The sequence below is a fragment of the Hyperoodon ampullatus genome, assembly GCF_949752795.1.
Source record: "Hyperoodon ampullatus genome assembly, chromosome: 5".
In the NCBI taxonomy this organism is placed as follows: domain Eukaryota; kingdom Metazoa; phylum Chordata; class Mammalia; order Artiodactyla; family Ziphiidae; genus Hyperoodon; species Hyperoodon ampullatus.
In genome coordinates, this window is record NC_136918.1 from 44,742,054 (window position 1) to 44,767,083 (window position 25,030).

A 25,030-nucleotide genomic window follows, 5' to 3' on the forward strand; every position below is an offset into this window, starting at 1 on the left:
TAGACCACTAACTTCAGATTAGAGATTGTGGCTGATTTCAGTACATCAAGATCTGGTAAAGTGCTTTGGTATTTAACAGATGCTCAAATGAAGGGTTTTCAGGTAGGAAAGATCCACAACTGAAGCTACAGAAAACCAAAGTAAAGCACGGAACCCAGTATACGGACATCCTCCCTCTCCAACCAAATCAAGACACAAAAAAAGAGAAACGAATAAAGCGGAAGAACGGAGAGAAGGATGGGAGAAACGGCGGGCCTCTCCTCCCTCCCTTCCCCCACCCTCCACGACAGCTTCCCAGAAAGTTCCAGAAGAGAGTCAGGAGTGGCCGGTGACATCACGACGCCCCGTGGCGACCACCACTGAGGCCACTGGCGCGCTTTCTTTCCCGCCTCAAAAAGACCCGGAGATGGGGTTAGCGCGGCGCGAGGGGCGGGGCTTACGTCACGTACAGTTCGGGACGCGCCATTGCTGGAAAGGGAAAGCCGAGCGCGGAGGGGCGGAGCCAAGAAAGCGCGCCTTCTGGGAGGGGGTGGGGCCTGGTTAAAGAGCGCCGCGTCACATCCGGGAGACTTAGAGCCCGAGCGGAGGCGGTGCGGAGCGTTTCTCCTCAGCGGCTCGGGAACCAGTGCGTGTTGCGGGGCTGCGGCTGAGCCTCTAGATAGAAGGCGCAAGAGGTTGGCAGCTTCGATTGAAGCACGTCGGGCGGCGAGAGCAGCTAGAAGTCATGAGCGACAGCGGCGAGCAGAACTACGGCGAGCGGGTACGTAGCGGTGGTGCAGGGGGCGGCTGTGTGGTCCCAGCTTCTTGCATCTCTTTCCAGGCCCGTCGGCCTCGGACCGGGAAACTGGGGCGATTTCGACTCCGAAGTCTGAGACCGGGAGGGATGGGAGTCAGAGGTTTAAAAGCCCTAGTGGATAGTGTGTTTTTCCGTGAAGGAGGCCGCCGACGGGTTTAGGTGGCCCTTTACCCGAAACGGCGATTTTTTCCGTTATGGTGGTGGGGGGGAATTAAAAATGGCCGCTGCGTCCCCTCTGTGGTGGGGGAGGGGAGCGGTATCTCGTTTCGCCGTTGCTCTCCTGTGAAGCCTCGCCGCAGCCATCTTGGGTTGGCGGGCTGGGCGCGCTGCCAGAGGCACAAAATGGCGGAGGAGCCGCGCGACAACCTCCAGGCCGTGGGGGAGGGGGCGGGCAGAAACGCAGCGTTCTTTGGGATTTTTTTTGCTCAGAATTTACGTTAAGACAGGATCATATTCTGGGCCCCGAAAGAATGGGAATCTAGGGTGTTTTTGGGGCCCCTTTTAAAATGGGGAAACTAGTCTGAGGTAGACTAAGTTCTGGACCCGTTAGTTTGAGGGGATTGCGCGCGAGCTTTGTGTTTGGCCTAAAAGGAGTGCTTTTCTTTGATACCGAAAGGGCTTTCAAACCCCAAATCGTTTCCGGTATCCAGAGTAGACCACGGGGTCGCTGAGATTTTCTTGTTTGAGGGAGTAGATTTTTTTCTGCGAGATGGTGGAGAAATTGGCGGGCAGCAATTTACGGCGCTGTTGTTTTCTTTGTTTTGAGGCATTCCTGTTCTGTGAAGCACAAGTTGTGTTGGTGCACTTTTTAAAGTTTCCATTCCAAAATGTGGAGTTTGGTGAGGGTTGGATAAACTGCAGAAATAAGAAAGTTTCCGGGCTTAGAAAGCATGATACAAAGCTTGGTTGCGGGTTCGTGAGTACTAAGATGCGGAAATGTCAGTCTTGCCAGAATCTTGCATATTTGGAGGTTAGAGAAAGGGTAATAAAAAGGACCATGGAACTTGGTTTGTTTTTTTTTTACTTGGTGGGATTAGGTTGGGTGTTTTTTTATAGTTTATATGTAATTCTCAGGTAAATCTACTTAAATATCTTCTCAAACCCATGAAACAAATTTTAGATGTTTCATTAGAAGGGCGTTTTTATAGAGAAACTCCTTAGCTCTTGGAGTCTTAGTGAATTTACTGTGTAACTTTGGAGCCAAGTCTGATTAATTTGGTTTGAACTAATCAGGCCCCGCCTTTACCTATGCAGATGAGTATTGGCTTTATGTGTTTTTCCGTAAGACGATTGATTGCCACTGTCACCAGTGTGTGTGCGATTATTTTTTAAGCTCGCTCTTAGGGTGAGAAAGCTTGGATCAAGTTCACAAGTTGTTAAAGCTGTGGGTTATGGTTTCTGCCGGTTGAATATACTGTCGAAACTAGGCGTCAGTGCTCGGACTGGAAAGCAAATGATAATTTTAGTTTTCAGCTATTAAAACAATTATAGGATACTTTTGCATTGTTTTGAGACTACAAAATGACTGGTCTCTGACTAGAGCTCTCAGATGAATAAACCTGAGTAAGTTACTTGTGATGGTGTGCTTGAGAAGATGAAAAATTCCCCAAAGGAAAGTTAGGGTATTTTTTACCTAAGGGGGGAAACAATTTCAAGAATTAGGTCCTGGTTTGAGACATCTCAAGAGACATTGTCATCCTATTAATCAAGTTTTTGAATTGGTACTTTCTGTTAGTAGAATATACATCCTAGTTATATCACAATCCCGTTACATAGAATGGTTACTCAATAAATTCTTATGGAAGGAGACAAAGTAATTAAAAAAATTTTAAAGGTACATGTTAAAAATTGATATTTTGTCTTACATAGAGTCTTGACTTCTTGGAAGAGTTTTTCTGAACTCTGACGTTGTGGAGTACTTCCACATTGTTTTTTTCAGCGTTTGTTTTGTATGTAGATTGCTTTCCAGTTGGTTTATTGGAACCTGAAATGGTTAGACTGTACCTAAAACAAATACGTTTGGGGCTCCCAAAGAACGTGTGGCAAAACCATAAAGCTCAGTGGGATGATTTAAATATAATGCCGTTAAAAACACTAGGTAGAACACTCAGGTCTGATTGGCTAGAAACTTCCTTTTGGAAGTGCCTGAAAACCGTGGGAAAACCGTTGCATTCGGGGTAATAATCTTGGACATGGCCTGCTATGAATAGCTTATCTGGAGCCTGAAAAATTACTTTCATTCCACTCTGAGTTTTCAAACATTACAAATTGTTGATGTAAATCACTAATACCTACCAGTCTAATCAGCTAATGTTAATGTAATCACTAAAATCTTATCAGCTGCAACCACCTCCTGCCCCACCATAGCCACCGGCCCCGCCGCTCTAGAAATGTTTTTTCTTCTCCTTTAGACTTTATTATAAGTTCGATTCCTATACAGATTGGGGTGGGGTGCGAGCAATAAATTATCCTCGACTTGGTTGCTGATAGCGTGTTTACTTTATTGCGTGAATATTGGCACTTAAGAGTTGTGGTTCCTTATGTTCCTTTGTCTTGTTTTAAATGTGCAGCTAGGGTGCGTTCCTGAATTTTTGTGGTTCGTTTCACACTTTCAGTTACGGCAGAATCTACCTTTTACCTGTATCTGGGATTTTTCATGTCAGAGTTGATAGATTTAAATTAAAACCTGTTTCTAATTAGAGCTGACTTCCCTGATGTGGCCAAATCCATGTTAAAGTAAGATGATATTCATTTTCAAGTTCTAGTTTCTTCCAGTCATTTCCCACAATTGCTCACATTTTTTGCAAAGCACCTTTGGAAAAAAGAGAGGTGCTTTTAGCAGATATGTCACAATTGGGGAGAATAAGAACATGATAGAGTCATGTAGCCAAGTTTAGAGGTGCATGGTAATGGTGAGAGGGAGGTGGTAAATAAATCTTGTAAGGCCCAATTATGGTCACACTCTTTAGGGTGTGGTGACGTTTGTTCTTGGCACTGGTTTAATGTTCTACCCTCCTAATTTCTTTAGCTTGTACAAATGGGTCTTTACCTAGAGAAACCAGAAACTAAGGAAACGCAATTTGCATGGACCAAATCATTTTAATTTGTCTGCTATCAAGATTGCAATAAATACTCTTGATATTGTTGCCTATTTTTGTAGAAGTAATGTGTATACAATATAGGTATATTATCTTTAGTCTTATTCTTTGTAGAGATGAATAGCATCTGGATACTATCCCATCAAACTGCCTTTCAGATTCTGCAGTTTTTTTCCTCTTCTGCTTAATCTTGCGTTGTCTTTTTGAATTGTTTTTAGCTACTAACTCTAAATCCAGATTTTCAAAACTAAAACATCAATCTGTTTCTTCCTAGAGGATTAAATTAATGTTGGTGGGAGGAAATAGTTTTGTTTCAGTGTGAGTCTGGTTAGGCACAAGTCTCTTGAAACCAGGTTGAAGAATATTTTTCTTGGTCTTAACTAAGAATGATTTAGTGTTTCGGATATGGCCTGGAACTAGAAGGTGGCATGTTCATACTGAAATTACAAGTAATTATAAGGTAAGTACTACTGGTTTTGTGAAAAGATTGAACAGGAATTCAGAAGATGAGAGGTGTGTTAAATGGAATTTGCCTTGTACAGCTTTTTCCCATTCCTTATCTCCAATAAAATCCAAAGCCTGGTAAATATTAATACTTGCATAGTTGACATTTTGCCCAAGAGGACAATGCTACAGTTGTGTATATCTTTTGAGCCTTAGCATTGCATGTTATGTTGATCAGTTTTTTACTCATAATTGTATTATTTTCTTATGACCTACAGTGATGTGGTGATTGGGAATTTTAAGTGTTCACCCAATTTAGTTTTTGGGGGGAGGGTGTCACTTAGTCTTGTTTTTAAGCTGGGGTTGGGGAGTTCTTCATTATAGCAAATTAGTCTTCAGATTCCCCCAAAATCTTTGCTTTGAATTGGGTTTTGGAGGTTACATTCTGATTTTTATCACAAGATTGCTGAATATGACAGCATGGATGAGGACCCTTTTGGGGTTGTTTTTTGTTTGTTTGTTTGTTTGTTTGTTTTGCTTAGATATTAGATTAAAAAGTAGTCTTCTGAAACAGTAAAACATACTTGCGCTTCTGGAAATTACTGAATGTTTTATGAATGTAAATTCAGAGTCTGTACTGTTTTTGCAAGAGATCTTTTAAAAGCTTGGGCTTAGAGCTCATTTAGGCATGTCAGATGACAGTTTTTTCAGAAATTTTCAGTCTTTGAGGATTTTTCTATCCAAGCAACCTTCTGGTAGAGTTTAGCTGCAGAAAGAAATAAATAGTACAGTCCTTACGTTGATATGAGCATTGATCTTTATAGCATATTCAATGAGTTTTTATTTCCTCCTAGTTTTTAAAATACTACCTTGTCGATCAACCTAATGAGTTTGCACGTTTTTAATGTTACATAAATTCCAGTTGTAGTCCCTAGAATTATTTTAACAAAAATTGTGTTGGTGATGGGACAAACTTCTGCTTATTTGTAAGTAGGATCTCTTAACCATATGTGTATAACATTAGCCCAGTAGTTCTTCTGGTTTTATGAAGTGGCCACTTGAACTTAGCTGAGGTTTGAATGAACCTAGTATTTATATTATCTAGCAGTGTGCTTTGTTCTTCAAATATAAAAAGAAGGGAGAATGTTGGGAAGGAGTAATGAAATAGCAGGAAGGCGTCCATATTGAAGACTTGTGGTATCTAGAGCTTTGGCCTCTTCCAGCATTTTCTGTACCTAAGCCCTATATTTAAACTTTAGGAGGCCTTAAGAGGAAACCTGCTTGGGCATTCTGATTCCACGATTACATTTGTGCTGGCAGTAAACATTTCCCATTACATTTTAGTGATGGATATTAAAATGAATTACTGTGACTCCCTTAAATAAAAATTTTTTCCTGGATTAAATAAGCAGTAATTAACATTGAAAAACTAGACTGAGGATTATGGTTACCCTCTTAGAAAAGACATCACAACACTTCCATCATAGCCATGCATGGTTGTCTTTTTGATCAGATAGGTATAAAGACTCATCTCTCTCTCTCTCTCTGTTTTTTTTTCCCCCCCCAGAAAGTTTTATTTTCAGAAAAACTAGGAGAGGAAATTGTTAACAGTGAAAGATCATAAGGTGAAGTTCAGGGAAACTACGATGTTTTATGAGGGCAGTTATTTTGATTAAGATGTTCAGTAGACACTATTATACTTTATTGATCTGTTAAGTGATATTGAATCTTTTTAATAATTTCAGGAGGTGAGCTGTAATTTTCTCCCAATATTGCCACCTTTCAAAGTAGGATTGCTCCTTTGGACTGCAGAAGATTTTAATACTTTGTTCATTGAGGGGGGAGATTTTACCAAAAATTCTTTGAAAACACCACTGTTGGATTCAAGTTTGTTCTGCTTTCTTCATAGCTACTCGCATGTAGTAGTTGGTTGACTTGATTTGGTCTTTTTAATGAGTTTAGTTCTAAATTCAGTAAGTTGGGCCATTCATATTATAAAATCTCACTAGAGCAGCTTTCTAGGGGTGGGTTGAACACTATAGTCCAAATTTTCAAATTCCCTGATAATTGTTTTTTTACAGAGCTACTTTTGCAGTTAAAAAAATGTGTGACGTTAAATACATATCTTGCCCTTAGTCACAATTTGTAAACTTCTTCAACCCTCAGCCTTGTCATCATTGTGCAAATGAATTGTCCGTGCTTTCCTTTCTTGCACTTTTGTATTTACGTGTCACTTTTTGACTAGAGATGTGCTTTTGACACTGAACATACTTTCTATTGATGAATACGATAAGTGTGAAATGTAATTATAGTTCTTAAAATGTCAGTTGAACAGTAAATGTTCAGTCGTGCACTTCACATTCAGCTTAAGCATGATAAATCTACTTGGAGTAGACAAAAGAGATTGATTATATATTTTAGAGCCAACAGGAAACTAGTTTCAGTTTTTTGAGCTGCGTATTCTAGCTTTTCTAAAAATCCAAAACAACAAGAGGGATTTTTTTTTCTAGTTTCAGTTTTGGCACTGGATTTTATCCTGGAGTTTTAAAATATTCTTCATCCTGTTCTTTTTCTATTAAGGTTAATGTTGAAGAAGGAAAATGCGGAAGTCGTCATTTGACAAGTTTTATAAATGAGTATTTGAAGCTCAGGAATAAGTGAAGCTGAAATTTGAAAAAATAAAAGAAAGAATGCATGCTAATTATCAGACCAGAAGTCCCACTTGTAGAATATTGAGCAATTTGTGTGAAGTGGGGAAGATGAAAGAAGTCAGAATTTGAAACGGAAGAATGAAGAAAAGAAATAAAAATGAAGTTAAGATAAGAAGTAATCTGGAATCAGAAAGCACTACGCTAAGTAATTACTAGTCTGTTTATGTGTCCCTGTATATTTTGCTAAACATGCATGCATTATTTGTTTAATAGAAGAAATATATACAGGGTAAAGAAGTGCCTTCCAGGGGAAACGTTTAAATTAGGTAATTCTAATTTTAACTTCTTAGTCAAATGATTGAAATGCAACTTTAAAAAATAATAATAACTCTTTGTAGTCAAATAGGAGGCAGGAATGAGCTCTTCAGTTTGGGTAACAGCCAGCTTCATGTTGTCTCCTGGATTTTTCATCTCTAACTTTGCTGGTCCTGGGGCATGAGTGAGTACCTCCAGAGTTGGAGTTGGTGGTCTGTCTGTGCCACCCCCCTGGACTCTTAATGCACAGACCCCTGTCATTCAGTACAGAGCAATATATAGTAGAATGTTTTCTTAAGTTTGTCAAAGTTTTCCTAAAGAATGTCACCAGGTTGGTTATAGAACCAAACCCCGAAAATCCAAGCAAAGCATTGGACAGGATAGTTCCTTTTGGCGTTTATGAAAACATTAATTTCTTTCTAGATGGCAGTAGTAGAAAGCTATGACCATTTAGGCCCTAACTTTAAGATGCATGTGTGCTAAATTCATAAGATGATTCTTAATTCTTTTCTGTTTAATTCTTATTCCAGCTCAGTGACTGGGGTTACTGCTAAAAAGTTATAGGGGCTTCCCTTAGAATGAGGTGTGGGTCACATAAGTGAACAGTATATGTAACTGAAAAGTGGCAAAAGAAGTAGGTGCTTTTTTCCCTTTTCTCATTTTCTGTTATTAACACTTAACTGTTAAAATGATGTGAGAGATATAGATCATAAAGTAGCTTTATTCTGGTTCCCTACTCCCTCCACTTACTGGGAAAATAGACGCCAAAGTTCTGTCATTTTCCCTTCTGTGTGTTTGTTGTGTTTTAGCTGAATAGAAAAAAAATGATTGGTGCAGTCTTGTTACTTTCAGTTGGATGGGACAAGTGCATGTGTCAAAATAATACCCAGTAGTAGCCAACCAACAGATGGCTTCTACCCTATTGGGAAAGCTAAGGCTATGCTATCACTTCTCCCCGAAACGAAGATAGCCTAAAAAACTTTGAGAGTTGTCAGACCTTAGAGCTTTTGGAAAAAGTGGTCTAAATGACATTCTAGAGGAATCCGTTTTCTGAGATTTTAGGGCCTGTTAGTGTCAGATTTGTGCTTTTTGTAATATTTCTGTATCTTGCAAGCAGAAGAAACTTACTTCCATTTATAGGCAATAGTTTCCAGTATTTGCTTTGTCCCGATTATTGCTTTGTAAAACTTGCCACATATAAACTAATAACATTAAATTGGTAATGTTGATTTTGCATTCTGAATTACAGTTTAGGCAGAGAGCTGAGGCAAGTGATGTGAATGGATGTTGTATTTCTATTTAAGCTCATGGATTCTCTTATCAGGAGATCTAAAAGGTCCTTGGGGTCCAAAAGAGAAAAGACCTGTTAGTCATCTAAGGGGAAGAAGCAGTTTGGAATTCGATTATATGGCACAAGCTGGAAAGATGTAAAGCAAAAATAAACATTGATGCTAGTGGACCATTTCATCCATTCAGGTTCCTCTCCTGCCCTGGCCAAAGCATCTTTGAGTATGAGAGTGCATCCCTCTACCCCTTGTCTGGGGACTATGGGGGAGACAGGCCTCTTATGCTGGGGCAGGTGTAAGGTACATGCCCTCAGGAGGGCTGATTAATGCCAGGGGGCAGGTGGGGGCAGAGAAGGTGACAAAAAACAAGGTTTCAGGAAAATGACTTTGTTGGGGGAAAAAAATCAGATAGGTAAGAAGTATAAAGCTTGAAATTGATTAAGTCAGTAAGACTTAACTCTAAGCATCATAAACACCTATGGTGTTTTTAAGAAATACAGATGCCCAACTGCAGATCTACTAAAATAAGCGCTAGTTAGGGATGTGTTTTTAAGTGCTAGGTACGTTTACTGCATACCTCTAAGAGCCACTGTTCAAAATGTAATTTAGTGCATTTAGTTTTTAAAATGTATGAGAAACCTAGTGATGATTGGATGGTTTTTCCCACTTTCATTTCTTTCAGAAAGTTTTTCTAAGATACTGCCATTCTCAGAATAGGTAGACACTGGTTGGTATTTTGTTGGAAGGCTGAGTTTGTTTTTCCCTGATGTGTTGCGTGTAGATTGTATATTAGTATATGATTAAGATCCAGTCTATAAGAACTTGATTCCCTGAGCAGTTTTCAGGGAATTTTGGCTTTGTTATTCATGCTAACTTTAAGTATATGACCCTTTTCCTTGAGATACTGATGTTCAGAGTAGTGCTTCTTTTGGTAGGATTTTAATGTGTTGACATTTATTGTTTTGACAGCCCTGAAAGTGGACTTGGAATTTTCCTTGTGTGTAGGGGCTTTTCCAGCTGGTTTTACAGATTTGACCATGGACCAAGGTTTAAAGCTAACTTTATGCTTTTAGATTTGGCTAATTTAGGTGTCATTTCTTCTAGACAGGCTAAATATCCTTGCACATAGTTCCAAACCAGCTAATGGCCAACATAACTGCAAAAAGGTTTAACTTTAAGACTACCCCTGACAAGAAAGGTAGGAGGTAGAGGCATTGTTTTCTGTGTTAGCCTAACAAGTGTCTGTACAGAAGGAAAAAAATCTTAGCATTCTGGTGGTTTCCCCTATTCCTGGTCTGAGAAGTGATTGCTCACAAAATGCATCTGCATGTAGCCAACTAGTTTTAGAGGTTGAGTGAAAAGTCTTATAATAATTTCACAAATACTGTATCTTTAATCCTTGATCTACTAGAATTTCATGGGGGAACCTCATTAAGGTTTATTCTGAGGCTAGAAGTACTTTCTTTTCCCTCTTGGTGGACAGACTGGTAAAGCATCTCAGCTTGGAGTAAGGCTTTTCTGTTTACCGAAGCAAGAGGATCTTGACTTTTTCTATTCTTTCTTCCTTTTTCAGATCCCTAGATTGATTTCTGTTAACTACAGTCTACTTGCTTGGTAATCTTTTAACTCTTATTGCGAGGCACGCATATTCTCTTCTTGCCAGAGCAAATTGTTTTCGTTGGTTTCCATTACAAGTCATAATCATTCCATGAAGTAATCTTTCTAGCACTGGAGTAAACAAAGGTATTTAGTAAATAGCTTTTGGGTCCCTGTTTCTACCTTCTCTTCTAGATTAGCTTTTGCCTGTTGAAATGATGGCAGAAAGTGCATCCCCAATTTGAGAACTTCTTTGTTCGAGGAGGAGAACGTGGATTGTGCTTTAAAATGTCTCTTCAGAATATTTGCCTGAGAAAGCCAAGGGATTGTTGGTTGGGGGTCCCCAAACCACTTCTAACCACTCCTTGATGGTAAAAGCAGCTGTTTTCACTAATAATTAGGGACCATCTTTGAATCTCTTTACTAACTCATGGCAGGAAGGAGAGGGGGCTGTCATGTTTCATGTCACTTTACACCATGTTTCATAATGATTTAGAAATCTTACTGTAAAAGTTTCTAGAGTTGTTTTGGGTGTAGAGACCAGAACTCATTTTGCCCACTGAGTTAACTCTTATGTTCCCTGTTCTAAACTTTAAGCTTTAATTTGTCTCTTCTGTGTTGCATCATAGGAAGGATCTTCCAAATTTTCTCCACTATGCTCTTAAGTCACAGAACATTCTAAAATGTTTTGGGCTGTGATGTAAAAGAATTTCATATCTTCCTTTGAAGAATGGCCAGCGTATTCTGAGGGTCTCCCACGCAGGGAGGTCTCTTGTGATAACTTCTATGCAGCTTCAACATTGATTCTTACCCCTACAGTGACTTACCTGTAATGTTGATTCCTTTTGAGTCTGGCTGTTTATCCTATGTTGGGCAGGAAGATCATTAGAATAATGCCTTTTAATTTGCTGAAGATGGATAACCTGGAATAAATGCTGTCTTGGTTTGATGATACCTTGGTTAGCTATCAGACTGTGTGGATTCTCTTGTCCATTCCACTGTTTCTGTTTTGGTGTCTTGGCAGAACATTTCCCTAGATCCAGTTCTTTCTATACATGTTTGCTTTTTCTACTGATTATATGCCTTTGGTTCACTGATGAACTAGTTATCCTGTTTACCCATTTCTTTGCTAGTTTCTTTTAGAAATCTTTTTTGTATTACCTACCTACCAGCTAGTTCCAGTTATGATAGGGGAAAGCTTGGGTATACAGTATATACCTAGATTTCCTGAACTTCCCTTCCTAAACGTAGATTAGGAACCCATGATCTAAACTGTTTTGGTTTTAATATGTCCTTTACGTCACTTTTCTAACTGCTTACTCTCAGTTCCCCATCGGTTGGCACTGGCTCATCTACACTTAGCTGAGTAAGGTCTCTGGTACTCTTATCTTAATTCTTCTGCAGTTAATTTACTGCCTTTCTGCTATAGCTCCATCTGGTTGCTTTGAGATTTTTAAGGGCTTCCTACCATGGTTAGGTGAACAGGCTCTTCAGATCTAGTGTCCTTCAAGCTGGTCCTTGCTTTCCACTAGGTTTCTACTTTTCTCTAGGACTGGAAACAGTTACCATCCTTGTCTTTTTTCCCACTCAGCAGTAAATAAAACTTGGATATACAGTAAGTTTTAATGAATTTCATAGGGTGGTTTTTTTTGGTTGATGGCAACTTGATTGAAATAGGTGTGAGGTATAGGTGTGATAGTTAATAAGGTTCTTTCTCACCCTAGTCTTTATGGAGTAACATTCCCAAAACAATCCTTGGGCAGTTCCCTTAACTGCTTGGCTTTGGCACCCATTTATGAAGAGTGGGGTCAGTTAACTCTTATCCCTGCTCCCTAAAAAAAGGTGGAAGTTCAAGTTAATTGGCTTATGTCAATTGGAGCAACGTAACTATTATACCAGGTATATTCAGTTCCTGCCCTTACCTATGTTTTCTTATCTTGGAAGGGGATTGCTTTCCCTCACCATTTATCTCACCACAGCTTATTTGTTTTTAAAGTTGCCCAGAAAGTATACAAATTAAACTTTTGACATCTACGTGTAGGAATCCCGTTCTGCTTCCAGAAGTGGAAGTGCTCATGGATCTGGGAAATCTGCAAGGCATACCCCTGCAAGGTCTCGCTCCAAGGAAGATTCCAGGCGTTCCAGATCAAAGTCCAGGTCCAGATCTGAATCTAGGTAAGAAAGACTGTCTTGGGATTTTCTTGTTACTCTTAGCTTTCAAATTGGTGTGTGCTTTTGTAAACTAGGAAGATAGAGAGGGTCAGTTCATTTGTTGGCTTATTTAATATTGGTACTAGAAATGAACTTAATCGTTAAGATCTGGGAGATAGAAGACTGAGTGGTTAAGAGCCTGGGTTTTTGGCGTTAGGGTTCAAATCTTACCTCTATTTTTTTCTGGCTTGGGCAGATTACTTAACCTTTTTCAGTCTTAGCTTCCTTATCTATAAAAGGCGAATTAGTAATAGTACCAGTTCTTCAGAATTGTGAGGATTCACTATGAGTTTAAGTGAACTGCTTATTAGTATGGCAAACAGACTGCAGAACATTGGCTTTCAGTAACTGCAATTCTTGATAAATAGGTATAGTCTAGTATGACAAATGTATGTATAAAACAAAAACACCTTAATGCAGCGCTTTCTTTTTTTTTTTAATGTTCGTCAAGAGTAAGCTTTACATCTTGGTTTGCCCAGGTCAGCCCCAGTTTATGCCTATTGTCAGGCATAATTAACAGCGCCCCCTTTCTCTCTTACAATGTATCTTCCTTGGTTTAAATGACATTTCATATGATCACTGTAGTTAAGAGCAACTGGTTTTAAAACACTGCTGGAGAAAACTGTGATGGTGATTTTATCTTAAGTGAATAGTGGGCATAATGCAAGAAGCAGCAAAATAGAGGGTGGTATTCTGAGGGGTAAAGGTGGGTGCAAATCAAGCTAGTATGAAGTGCACGTTTTTCGAAAGATAATTGTGTTAAGTTTAATCTCTAAATTATTTTAAGATATGATGGAAGGGAGCTTTAGCTGGTAGTGGTTTTTTGGAACTCTTCCTAGCAGAGTAGAAATGACTATATACAGAAGAAAAGTATCGATCCCGCTATATGCCTGAATTGTGTGTTCCAACTTTTGTAGTTTAACTCTAGAATAGAGTATTGAAAGAATTGAAAGCCATATCCTACTGTCAGCTATTTAGTCATAACCTTGAAGCTTTTGTCTTTCAGGTCTAGATCCAGAAGAAGTTCTCGAAGGCATTATACAAGGTCACGATCTCGGTCCCGCTCCCATAGAAGATCCCGTAGCAGATCTTACAGTAGAGATTATCGAAGACGGCATAGCCACAGTCACTCTCCCATGTCTACTCGCAGGCGTCATGTTGGGAATCGGGTAAGATGAAAAAAATGTTTTTAAAGCAGTGGACTGTTTAAAGCCACTTTATAATAATACATAATATGTTCCCTTCTTTTTTTTCTTTTGTTTGATGTTAGGACTGATATTATTTGACAGTGGAGCTTTAGCATGAGTTACCTGTAGAACCTTTTTAGTGTTTTGAGATTCTCTTTTTAAAAGATATCACCCATGTAATTGTCTACATTTGTGCTATTGGTCAGATTTAAGATATTGTCACATTAACAAGGTATTGTCATATTAACAACCCCTCAGATTAAAAAAAATCTCCATTATACATTAGTATTATTATATTAGTACACTAGATCATAGGTCTTTATGTTTCATACTAATGTTATCCAGGTTTTCTGGGTTTGTTTTAATACACTTTACAGAATGCTGTCCTGATTTTCCCATTTACTTTTTTTTAAAATTTATTTATTCTTGGCTGTGTTGGGTCTTTGTTTCTGTGTGAGGGCTTTCTCTAGTTGAGGCAAGTGGGGGCCACTCTTCATGGCGGTGCACGGGCCTTTCACTGTTGCGGTCTCTCTTGTTACGGGGCATAGGCTCCAGGCGCACAGGCTCAGTAGTTGTGGCTCATGGGCCTAGTTGCTCTGCGGCATGTGGGATCTTCCCAGATCAGGGCTCGAACCCGTGTCCCCTGCATTGGCAGGCAGACTCTCAACCACTGCGCCACCAGGGAAGCCCTTCCATTTACTTTTAAGCAAGTTTCTTTCAGGTATTAAGTCTTTTTTATCTTCCATAAGAAGTTCCAAATGAGATGGCATTTAGTGTGTTCATATTGTGATTTCATTGTATAATATAATGCAAGTAGATAGATCTAAAGGGAGTGTTTGTTTTCGAAAGTGGGATGGAATTTGACTGCAGTAAATGTATGACAAATGAAACCTTTAGGCAAATTCATTACGGCAACTGGAGTGTCAGCAACATTTGGTTCATTATTTTCCTTAGCGTAATAATTGCAAGCTACTTAATACCTGTTAAAAACAGCTTGGTACTCGTCTTTGGTTACATTTATGTGTATATATATAAACACTTTATGTATACAATGTTTTTTTTATAGAGATAAAATCAGGCTGAACATGCTCTTCTATATCTTTTTGGCAATTTAGAGCCTCCCATTGTGTGAGTGGTATATCTTAATTCAACATTTTAACAGTATGCCGTTTTTTCTCCCTCTGGCTTATAGACAGTGCTATTCTGATTATCCATATGTGTGCATATTGTTGAGTGTGTGGCCATTTCTTAGGATAAAGCCCTAGAAGGTGAATCCCTTGGGCAAATTGCCCTCCGATCTCCAAAAAAAAAAAAAAAGGTGCTTCTCACTAGTATGAGCTGCTGTTTCCGTGTTCTTAAACATGCTTGTGGTATTGCTGTAACATTAATTTTAGAATAGCATTTTATTTCGTTTATTATCTTTTAGGGTTAGTGTGACATTTTTGGCTAATTTATGCATAGTTCCTTTTTTTTAACTTTGATTTATGACACGTTTTAAAGTTCAAAATCCATTTTTCTATTTCTAGGCAAATCCTGATCCCAACTGTTGTCTTGGAGTATTTGGATTGAGCTTATACACTACAGAAAGAGATCTAAGAGAAGTGTTCTCTAAATATGGCCCAATTGCTGATGTGTCTATTGTATATGACCAGCAATCTAGACGTTCAAGAGGATTTGCCTTTGTATATTTTGAAAATGTAGATGATGCCAAGGAAGTAAGTAAAAGTCTTGTATCTTTGTAAAAATACCAGTCGTATTTTTAACTATTTTTACTCGGATAAGGACAGTTTTTGCTTGAGTAACTATATATAGGTTGAGGTAAAAGGAAATGCATTCATCTGGGAACATACACTGATCAATATTGAATTTTTTAAAAAACCTAATGTGGACATTTTCAAATATTTGTAGAGTAACAGAAAAGTATGACAGTTTGGTTCTATATTCCAACTCAGTCCTCTCCACCACATTATTTGAAGTAAATCCCAACATAGTCAACTATTTCCAGGTGTGATATGTGTCTAGATATAGATATTTCTAAAATATAAGAATATTAATACTCATTTGGAATATTTAATTACTGTTTATATCAAATTACTTTTAAAATTTATTTATTTTTGGCTGTGTTGGGTCTTCGTTGCTGTGTGTGGGCTTTCTCTAGTTGCGGCACGCGGGGGCTACTCTTCATTGTGGTGTGCAGGCTTCTCATCCCGGTGGCTTCTCGTGTTGCGGAACATGGGCTCTAGGCACGTGGAGTTCAGTAGTTGTGGCGCACAGGCTTAGTTGCTGTGCAGCATATGGGGTCTTCCTGGACCAGGGCTTGAACCCGTGTCCCCTGTATAGGCAGACAGATTATTAACTACTGCACCACCAAGGGAAGCCCCCAAATTCCTTTTTTATATATATATATATATTTGGTTGCATTGGGTCTTTGTCTAGTTGTGTCAAGCAGGGGCTACTCTTCATTGTGGTGCACAGGCTTCTCATCGCAGTGGCTTCTCTTGTTGGCAGAGCACGGGCTCTAGGTGCACAGGCTTCAGTAGTTGTGGCGCATGGGCTAGTTGCTCCATGGCACGTGAGATCTTCCTGGGCCAGGGATCAAACCCGTGCCCCTGCATTGGCAGGCGGATTCTAAACCACTGCGCCACCAGCGAAGTCCCCCCCAAATTACTTTCTAAAATGGAGAAAAACATTAGAAAGTGATAAAGCTATGACTATGACTCAGGAGAAAGGAACTGGTTTTGAATGTATACTAGCAAGCGATTTTATATTTAGAGTTAAGTTGACTTGAGCCAAAATATAGGAAGTAATTTTTTTCTTTTTTTTTTTTTTTTTTGGCTGTGCTGCATGGCTTACGGGATCTTAGTTCCCCAACCAGAGATTGAACCCAGGCCATAGCAGTGAAAGCACTGAGTCCTAACCACTGGACTGCCAGTTAAAATTTTTTATTATGTAGAATAAAGTAAAAATTCAGTGTGAGAATCTAGGCCACATTTAAGAAATCTGGACTTTAGATACAGTATAAGGAAAAGCTTCAGAAACTTAAATGACAAGCTATCTGAGGTCAATGTTGAGATGAGTAACTGAGTTCTAAATGAGATTATATGGTTATATGTTTTCTTTTATATATATATATAACTTTGTCAAGATTATACTAATTTTAAAAACCATAGATTTTAAAATAAATCTGATACTAAAGGAAGAATTGAAAGCTGAATGCAAATAATTATAATTTAAGAGATTTAAGGGATGCTTTAAGATGTCGTTCACTTCATTTTGGTAATAATTGAACAGTATAGGCTTCCTGGTTTCCCTAAATTTTTTTTTTTTTTTTTTTCGTTTTTTGCTACAGGACCAGAGTTCACTTTCTGAAAGATAGCATATTTTGTATCTGAATCAGTAGCGCCAGAAACTGTCTTGAGGCAGAAACGATCAAACTAGAAAATAACATACTTGGAATTAGAAGTTTAAGTTCTGTTTAGGTGGAGGGGTGTTTCTTTAAATTGTGAACAAACTGCTAAGGTCTTTGGAATGGGATATTTTTTCGTTAAGTACATACTGTTTTATTTAGTCTGTGTTCTAGATAAAAGAACTATATGTAATTCAAGCTTTCTTCATCCCAACTTTTTACTTCCATAGCAAGAAGACAAAAACTTGTGTAAAGGATTAGACAGTAAATATTTTGGGCTTTGTGCACCCTAAGATCTTTTTTGCGGTACGCGGGCCTCTCACAGCTGTGGCCTCTCGCGTTGCAGAGCGCAGGCTCAGCAGCCATGGCTCACGGTCCCAGCTGCTCCGCGGCATGTGGGATCATACTGGACCGGGGCACGAACCCGTGTCCCCTGCATCGGCAGGCGGACTCTCAACCACTGCACCACCAGGGAAGCCCCCACCATAAGATCTTAATGACAACTTTTCAACCCTGTCAGTGTAATGTAAAAGTATCCATATAATATGCAAATTAATGAGTGGGGCTATCTTTCAGTAAAACATTTATGGTCACTGAATTTTGAATTCCATTTATGATGAAATACTATTGATTCCCCCCACCCACCCACCCATTTAAATTCTTAGCTCATGGGTCATAAGCTGCCAGCTATGTACTGCTTTAGAGCTACAAGCACTGTGTTACATAAAACATTTCATGGGTTAAATTGGCTTTTGTGGTTTTTTGGGTAAGCTTTTCTGGGCTAGCTTTTATAAATAAAGATTTAATAGGCGGAAAAGCCTATTAATAAGCTGTCAGGCATAATGTTCTGGCCTAGCTGGAACATCCAGTTGGACCCTGTTTATAGCTGTTGGATAATTTGGGGCTTTGTCCAGGATGTATATAACAACTTACATATCTTTTGAAGGCGAAAGAGCGTGCCAATGGAATGGAGCTTGATGGACGTAGGATCAGAGTTGATTTCTCTATAACAAAGAGACCACATACCCCAACACCAGGAATTTACATGGGGAGACCTACCTAGTAAGTTTATTTTCAAGGTTGTTAAAAATACTGACAGTTCAGTTTGTTTAGTTCCTCCAAGAACTACACATAGTTAGGGGTGGGGGGATCTTTGGCATTTCAGACTGGCTAAAACTCAAAGTCAATACAGTATATTCAGTGGAAACATTCTGTTGGTACCACACATTTTGATTGGTATCATTTAATAGATCACATCCCACTTTCTTTTTTTTGCGGTACGCGGGCCTCTCACTGTTGTGGCCTCTCCCATTGAGGAGCACAGGCTCAGCGGCCATGGCTCACGGGCCCAGCCGCTCCGCAGCATATGGGATCTTCCCGGACCGGGGCACGAACCCGTGTCCCCTGCATCGGCAGGCGGACTCTTAACCACTGCGCCACCAGGGAAGCCCCACATCCCACTTTTATCATAAAGAAATGCCATAGATTTGGCTTTGCTGGGTAATTGATTTTTACCAGACCATTTTTCCCATGCTGGAAACTTAACCATTATTATAGGTAAGATTTTAAGTTCGTACAAATCTTACTTACTGTTGTTCATAGTGGCAGCTCACGCCGTCGAGATTACTACGACAGGGGATATGATCGAGGCTACGATGATCGGGACTATTACAGCAGGTCATACAGGTAAGTTAAGCATAATACAAAGTTTAAGTTGCCAAAAAATTGAAGGACAAGCCAGCTCTTCTCCTGAATCAGTTGCAACATAATTTAAGGCAGCACTATACATACCTGAGTTTTAGCCTTTTGATACAAGTCATTACCTTTAATACTAAAATCCAGGCCCAGAGTTTACATTAGGTGTTTGTCTTGGCCACACCACGTGGCATCTTAGTTCCCTGACCAGGGATCGAACCTGAGTCCCCTGCATTGGCAGCATGGAGTCTTAACCACCGACTGCCAGGGAAGCCCCTAAACTAGATTTTATGGTTATGTGTCTTTTTAATTTATCTTCGTATGTATATTTTTTTAAACACCAAGTTGTAAACCAACTGAAATCCTTGGTTTCAAAACATGACAGTGAAAACAAAATTATAAGACCATACTTCAGTTTTTCCCCCTTTTTTGTTTTTAAAGTGAGTTTCATAAGCTGTATTTTGAAAGTCATTGCTTTATAAAGCAATTTTTGGTATCTAAGGAATCGTGCACTGAAGGGCAGGGGAAATTGATTCTTGGAAAGAATCCAAAGAAGTAATTATTTAAGGACAATAATTTAGTGTAACAATGGTAAGAAGTTTATTACCAAAAATATTGATATATTTTTTTGGGGGTAGGCAGGGAAATGTTCATGACACTGGGAATACTTTGAAAGGCAAAAATGAAGTAAAGTTCTCTATTTTATTAAAACAGCAGGTAATTCAGACCCTTGCTTGCTTGTCAAAATGTAAATTGTGTAATAAGTATTGACCACAACAGTTAATCTTTGACACCTTATTTTAGTGTGGTGTTGAGGTATAGATGTCTTTTTTTGCACTATTTAGTAATGTTTTAAGAAGTTGACAGTCCTGACATTTAACACTGACAAAAACTTTCTTAAAAGTGGCATTTCTGTACTGACACTTAAGGGATTGATTTATGGAGGCTGCAAAGATTAGGGTCTTAATATTTTATTTTTATTTTAATTCATATGAGCATTTACTTCTAATGATATTCATTTTAACCACCAGGGAGAGCTCTATGCCAATTTGTAAAGAGGTGGCAAAAGCAGCTAGCTTTCACTTCTGCGAGTTTTAATTTTATTGCATGAATTGTGTACTTTCAAAAATTTTAAAAATGAATATATTTGCTTTTCTGCCTTCACAGAGGAGGAGGTGGAGGAGGAGGAGGATGGAGAGCTGCTCAAGACAGGGATCAGATATACAGGTATGCCAGGAGAAGACTTAAAATCTGTACAATAGTAGAATGGCTCACATAAAGACATTTTCGTTATTAGTATTTTGGTAAATTATAGTTGGCATTACACAGAATTGGATTGCATGAACTTTATGAATATACTGTAACTGAAGCCAAATGACAATGTGTACATGGCTTAATTTGTGTGTTCACAGAAATTAATTGCACTTACACTAGGTCATTTACTCAGTGGTACCATTTTGTACCTTAACATGAGATATGGCAGAAACTAAGATGGTATTTATTCCTGATAGTTTTATTAGCTTTTTATAAGTGTCTCAGAATAGCAAGTGAGTATTCAAGTTGATCTTTCTTACACAGAACTAAATCACTTTGAAGCACTATGAATGAAATTTTGTTTTGGGTGCTCATAGGGTATAGTTAAAATTAGTGGTAAAGATTTTTTTTTTTTCTTAGCCATTTTAAATTCTGTTAAGTATAATGTTAATTAGCAGATGATCAGTGGATCAAATATAGCAAGGAGTATTCAACCTCTGATAGTTGGAGGGGTTATTTGGTACTGGGCCTGATAGTGTGCTTCATTCTCAGGACTAAAACAGACTTTGAAATCCTGTGACTAATGCAATATTTTTCAAGGTCAGTGAGGGTCTTTTAGTTTTGGAAGGTGACAAAGGGATCATATATAATCTCAGTAGTCTTAGATGGTGTTGACATTTGTTTACAGAAGACGGTCACCTTCTCCCTACTATAGTCGTGGAGGATACAGATCACGTTCCAGATCTCGATCATACTCACCTCGTAAGTTTTTATTGATTTATATGATTTTGTTTATATATTGTAATAGCATGGCTTGCTGTGACTTACCAAACACAGCAGATAATGGGTTAATTCAATTAGTTTTATCTATATTTCTCTCCAACTTTTGGTTCAAGGAAGTATAGGAAAACAACCCTTGGATCTTACTCTTGTTGCTTATTAAAATAATAAATATATTCTGTCACCATTTGTAGCTTTTCTTTTTAGGAGTCCTTGTAATGTTTGTATAGTTTGGAAACATTTGAGTGACTTAAAACCTTAGCTTTCAGGTTGAGCTGGTAAACCTTAGCTTACCAGCTATTTCTGTTTAAAACATTGGTCTTCTTAGTGTAATCTTTATGTGAAGGTTTTCCTCTGTTTTCACAGGAGAGAATCTGGTATGTAGGAATTCCCTGATGGCAGAGTAGTTTAAAATTCTCAACATTAAAAGTACACACTTGAGTACTGAAGCATATTTCTTTTCTTCCTAGGTCGCTATTAAAGCATGAAGTTGAAGACTTTCTGAAACCTGCCCTAGAGTTGGGATATTGTTTGTGGACAATATTTTTTATTGTCTCCTGTTTAAAAAGTGAACAGTGCCTAGTGAAGTTAGGTGACTTTTACACCTTTTATGATGACTACTTTTGGTGGAGTTGAAATGCTGTTTTCATTCTGCATTTGTGTAGTTCGGTGCTTTGTTCAAAGTTAAGTGTTTTCAGAAAAGTATGTTTTGCATGTATTTTTTTACAGTCTAAATTTTGACTGCTGAGAAGTTTCTATTGTACAAAACTTCATTTAAATGGTTTTTCTACTGAATCCAGGGTATTCTGAAGATCGAAGCCTGTGTGTAAAATGAGCTACCAAATGGCAAAAAGCAACAATAAAGTTTGGTTTTTACTTTTCTTTCTAACATATCAATGGTTAGCAGAACTGTTCAGAATAGACTGTCAGTAGTAAATTCAAGACAAAAATGCCCGTTTTCCTCCAGTCCATAAAACATACCATACTTAATATACCTGCAATTAAGTGATAAAAATTATGCTCTGTAACTCTATACTGCTAGTATTAGGCCTAAAGATCTTTCAGTACAGCAAATGCTTAATGCTTAATATAAATGTGAATTTGTCGGCGTTTATATAATCTGTATTATATATATAGCAGGGAATAAGATAAGAGTTACACAATGAATGCCTTTAAAAGGCTATTTCTTAAAGCTGTTACAAGGGGATAATGGTATTTCAACTAGTTATCAGCAAGTGACAATACATTCCACCACAAATGTACTCTTGTTCTTCTAGCTTTTAGATTATATGGAAAAACTGGGTGCTTCAGAGTTTGAGAAAAAGAGAAGGGAACACTACACCTGTGTTGTGGATGAACTGAAGACTTTGCCTGTTCATTTTTTAAATATTATTTTCAGGTCCTTTGCTTACCAAAGGAGGCCCAATTTCACTCAAATGTTTTGAGAACTGTGTTTAAATAAACGCAAATGAAAAGAGTAAAAGGCTGGTACAACTCAGTTTATAAAGATTTTGTTTTAACCTTGCTACATATATAATTAAGAGTTCCTTTGGACTCATTTGTATTCTTTTTGTTATTATTGGTGTTTTAAATAGATAAATTGTGTATTCCTGGCAGATAAATCGAAGTGAGTAACTAGGTATTGGAGTGATCATCTCCACTTGCAGATCGTGTTAATATTAAAATAACTCTAGTCTCCACACTTGCCCTGAAGGTGCCTGAAATGCATATTCTTCTTAGTTTAGGTTATTTTCATGGTCAATTCTAGTGAAATTGCTATAGGCAGGTAATTAAAGTCTGTTAGCCTGCTGACCTTTGTATTATTACTTAAATACAGTATAGTGTGTCCCAGGTACTTTGTAAAGCACTTCCCATATATTAATATGTTCAGTCTGCATCAATCAAAATGGTGTAGTAATTTACCTTAGGTCAAACAGCTGTTAAAACAGCAATGCTGGGATCTGAACTTGACCAGTCTCAATCCGTACTCTGTACTCTTAATAATGATGTCATTCTGCCTCTAATCTGGGTAACCAGATGATTAAAAATACTGGTAATGGAGTGTAGGCATTATTTGTAGGCCTAAATTTGCCAAACTTACTGGACAGGTTGAGATAGGCTGAAGAGTGGTGAGATGCCGTCCTGTTCTGGGATAAAAAAGCAAGTAGTAATCTGTTAGTGTGCTATGATGGTGGTCACCTGGTTTACAAAAAGGGTTTTTGTAAGCCATAAAACAGTATATAAGCATAAGAATTTTGAAGACCAAGCGTATTGAAGGTAAATGGTCACTCCCTCACAGTAGAATTTGGTACAAACAGGTCCCTTTAAGACTTACTGTTCACACTGTGGAACATTTTGTTCCCATAATTAAAGCTTTCTTACATTTAATTGCCAACCTTTTTTGTCACCTTTGGGGGGATCTCGGAATACTCTCTGAGTGTATCTGATCAACTGTTGCTGCATAATCAGTTATTAAAACTCAGGCACACAACAGGTACTTAGCTGCTGATCTCATCCAGGCTCTCGCTCATCTGTAGGACAGCTGGGGTTGACTGATAGACTGCACGTGTGTGCATCTGTTCCACATGGCTCAGCCTCCTTGGAAGAGTGAGCAAACCAGCACATTTCTCACTGTGATGTGGAAACACAAGATCACGTTCAATCATCCAAGTACATTTCAAGCCTCTGCTTGTAATAACATTACATCTTTTCTCATGGGCAAAAAGCAAGTTTTCCAAGCTGGTATTAGATAGGTGTCATTTTCTCAGCTTCCCAGCATGCAGACCTGCCATTGGGATATTCCCCAAACTGAGTCCTGCTGAGAGGCAGAGCCCACCTAACACCATAGATGCCCCAAATCCCAGATGCTTGTTTACCCATCCTTTGCATCTACAGCATATGCCTGTGAACTAGGCTTGGTCAGTCAGGTGTATGCAAACTTTAAACCTTAAACCCAAGAAGTAGGGATAGTAGAAAATTATTCAAGTGAGTAGAGTGGATGGTAAGTGCCTTAAAGATGTCAGCAGTATGTGAGGGGGAGTGGAACTAGGGAATAGGGAGGTGGTTATATCTCTAGCCGGCAGATTCCTTATCTGGTGTCAGTGGCAGCAGTGGGACAGGCTGTGGTGTCCACAGTTTTTATAATCAAGAATCTTGACTACTAAGTAACTCCTTGTCATTTGTGATGCTTAATTGGTAGCCATCTCTAGTCTCATTTTGTATTCCCTCTAATCCATTCTTCATTAAGCAGTCAATGTCTTAAGAGGTAAATCAGATCACATCATCCCTTTGTTTTAAAATCCTTCAATGGTTTCCTCTTGCATTTAGATATAAATCCAATTTTTTTTTTTAGTGACCTGCAAGGACCTTCACTAACCCCTCAACCCACCAGGTCTCTCCAAGCTCATCTTGCAACTTTTCTTTTGGATACTAGAAGCAGGAGCTTCCTCAGCTTTAGTAAACTGGAGTAGAAATTCCAGCAATAAGCCACTTGTGAAGAGGAGAGGAGCAAGGAGGAGGCAAGATGGAGACAGAAAACTTGGAACTGAGTATCTATTATGGTACTTTTTAGGCTTGGGACCAATTCCCTAATGCTGATTCTTACTGCCTGCTTGACCTTTATAATTACATTTTTTTTTTAAACATAGTTTAAAATGTAAGCAGCTTAAAATTTTTTAACCTTCAGAATATTTTAAACTGAATTTCCTGAAGCTATTAAAAGCTGTCTCCTTAATTAAGTTTAAGTTGATTTTATTTTTTCAATGTAATGGCTATATAGTTTATTTAAAGCTAAAAATTATAAGACAAATACTGTATCTCTTTTCTCTCCCCATGCAAAAAGATTGTCCCATTAGGCAATATAAAGCAAATTATCTGATAATGATAATTCTCTCTAGTCTAAATGTGCTATTTGAATTTAAAGGTTGTCAAATTACTTCTGATTCCTAGTCCTGCATGTAAGGAAACTGGAAGTCACCACTCCATCCTAACAACAAGTAAAAGTTAAACTACAACAAAAAGTCAACAGCTCTTTTTCCATCCATAAGAGAGGTAAGGTCATAGGGCAAACTGCTGCCCCCCAAATTGGAGAGATGGACAAATACATTGGAATCTCAACTTAGTGGAGTTGAAACTCACAAGCAGAAATCTCTGCAAAAACCATTCACCAGAGCATTCTGTACCTCTTAAAGATCTGGCCCCAGGAGAAACTATTTAACCAGAGCCCAACATGCTGGGATTTTATCAGAGCCTAGCTGACATGGAAAAGGGAAATACCCAACTCCAGCTTGCTCTAGCTATTGTGTCCCACAT

At 38.5% G+C, this 25,030-nt stretch overlaps 1 protein-coding gene and 1 long non-coding RNA gene across 3 annotated transcripts; both read left to right on the forward strand.

The window, feature by feature from the left end:
* Positions 1-587: 587 nt before the first annotated feature.
* Positions 588-12,363, forward strand: LOC307053640. Its single transcript, XR_013810919.1, has 3 exons — positions 588-760; positions 6,919-7,194; positions 12,228-12,363. It is a non-coding gene; the product is annotated as an uncharacterized lncRNA (long non-coding RNA).
* Positions 12,364-13,407: 1,044 nt separating this feature from the next.
* On the forward strand, positions 13,408-21,600 carry TRA2B (transformer 2 beta homolog). Of its 2 annotated transcripts, XR_013810918.1 has the most exons (8): positions 13,408-13,566; positions 15,111-15,299; positions 17,937-18,052; positions 18,593-18,676; positions 19,853-19,912; positions 20,492-20,539; positions 20,628-20,701; positions 21,190-21,600. XR_013810918.1 is itself a non-coding variant. In XM_079705135.1 (7 exons), exons 1-7 carry the CDS (start codon positions 13,534-13,536, stop codon positions 21,198-21,200), a joined length of 567 nt encoding a protein of 188 aa, XP_079561261.1. In that variant the 5' UTR covers positions 13,408-13,533; the 3' UTR covers positions 21,201-21,600. The 2 variants fall into 2 exon arrangements, 1 of the variants encoding a protein (XP_079561261.1); XM_079705135.1 differs by lacking the exon at positions 20,492-20,539.
* The last annotated feature ends 3,430 nt before the right edge of the window (positions 21,601-25,030 follow it).

What these genes read in the sequence shown, in the direction of transcription:
- TRA2B (XM_079705135.1), top strand. Translation starts at nt 13,534, where the DNA reads ATGTCTACTCGCAGGCGTCATGTTGGGAATCGG. An exon ending in GGCGTCATGTTGGGAATCGG is followed by an intron (nt 13,567 to 15,110) that starts GTAAGATGAAAA and finishes TTCTATTTCTAG; the next exon opens with GCAAATCCTGATCCCAACTG. An exon ending in TACATGGGGAGACCTACCTA is followed by an intron (nt 18,053 to 18,592) that starts GTAAGTTTATTT and finishes TGTTGTTCATAG; the next exon opens with TGGCAGCTCACGCCGTCGAG.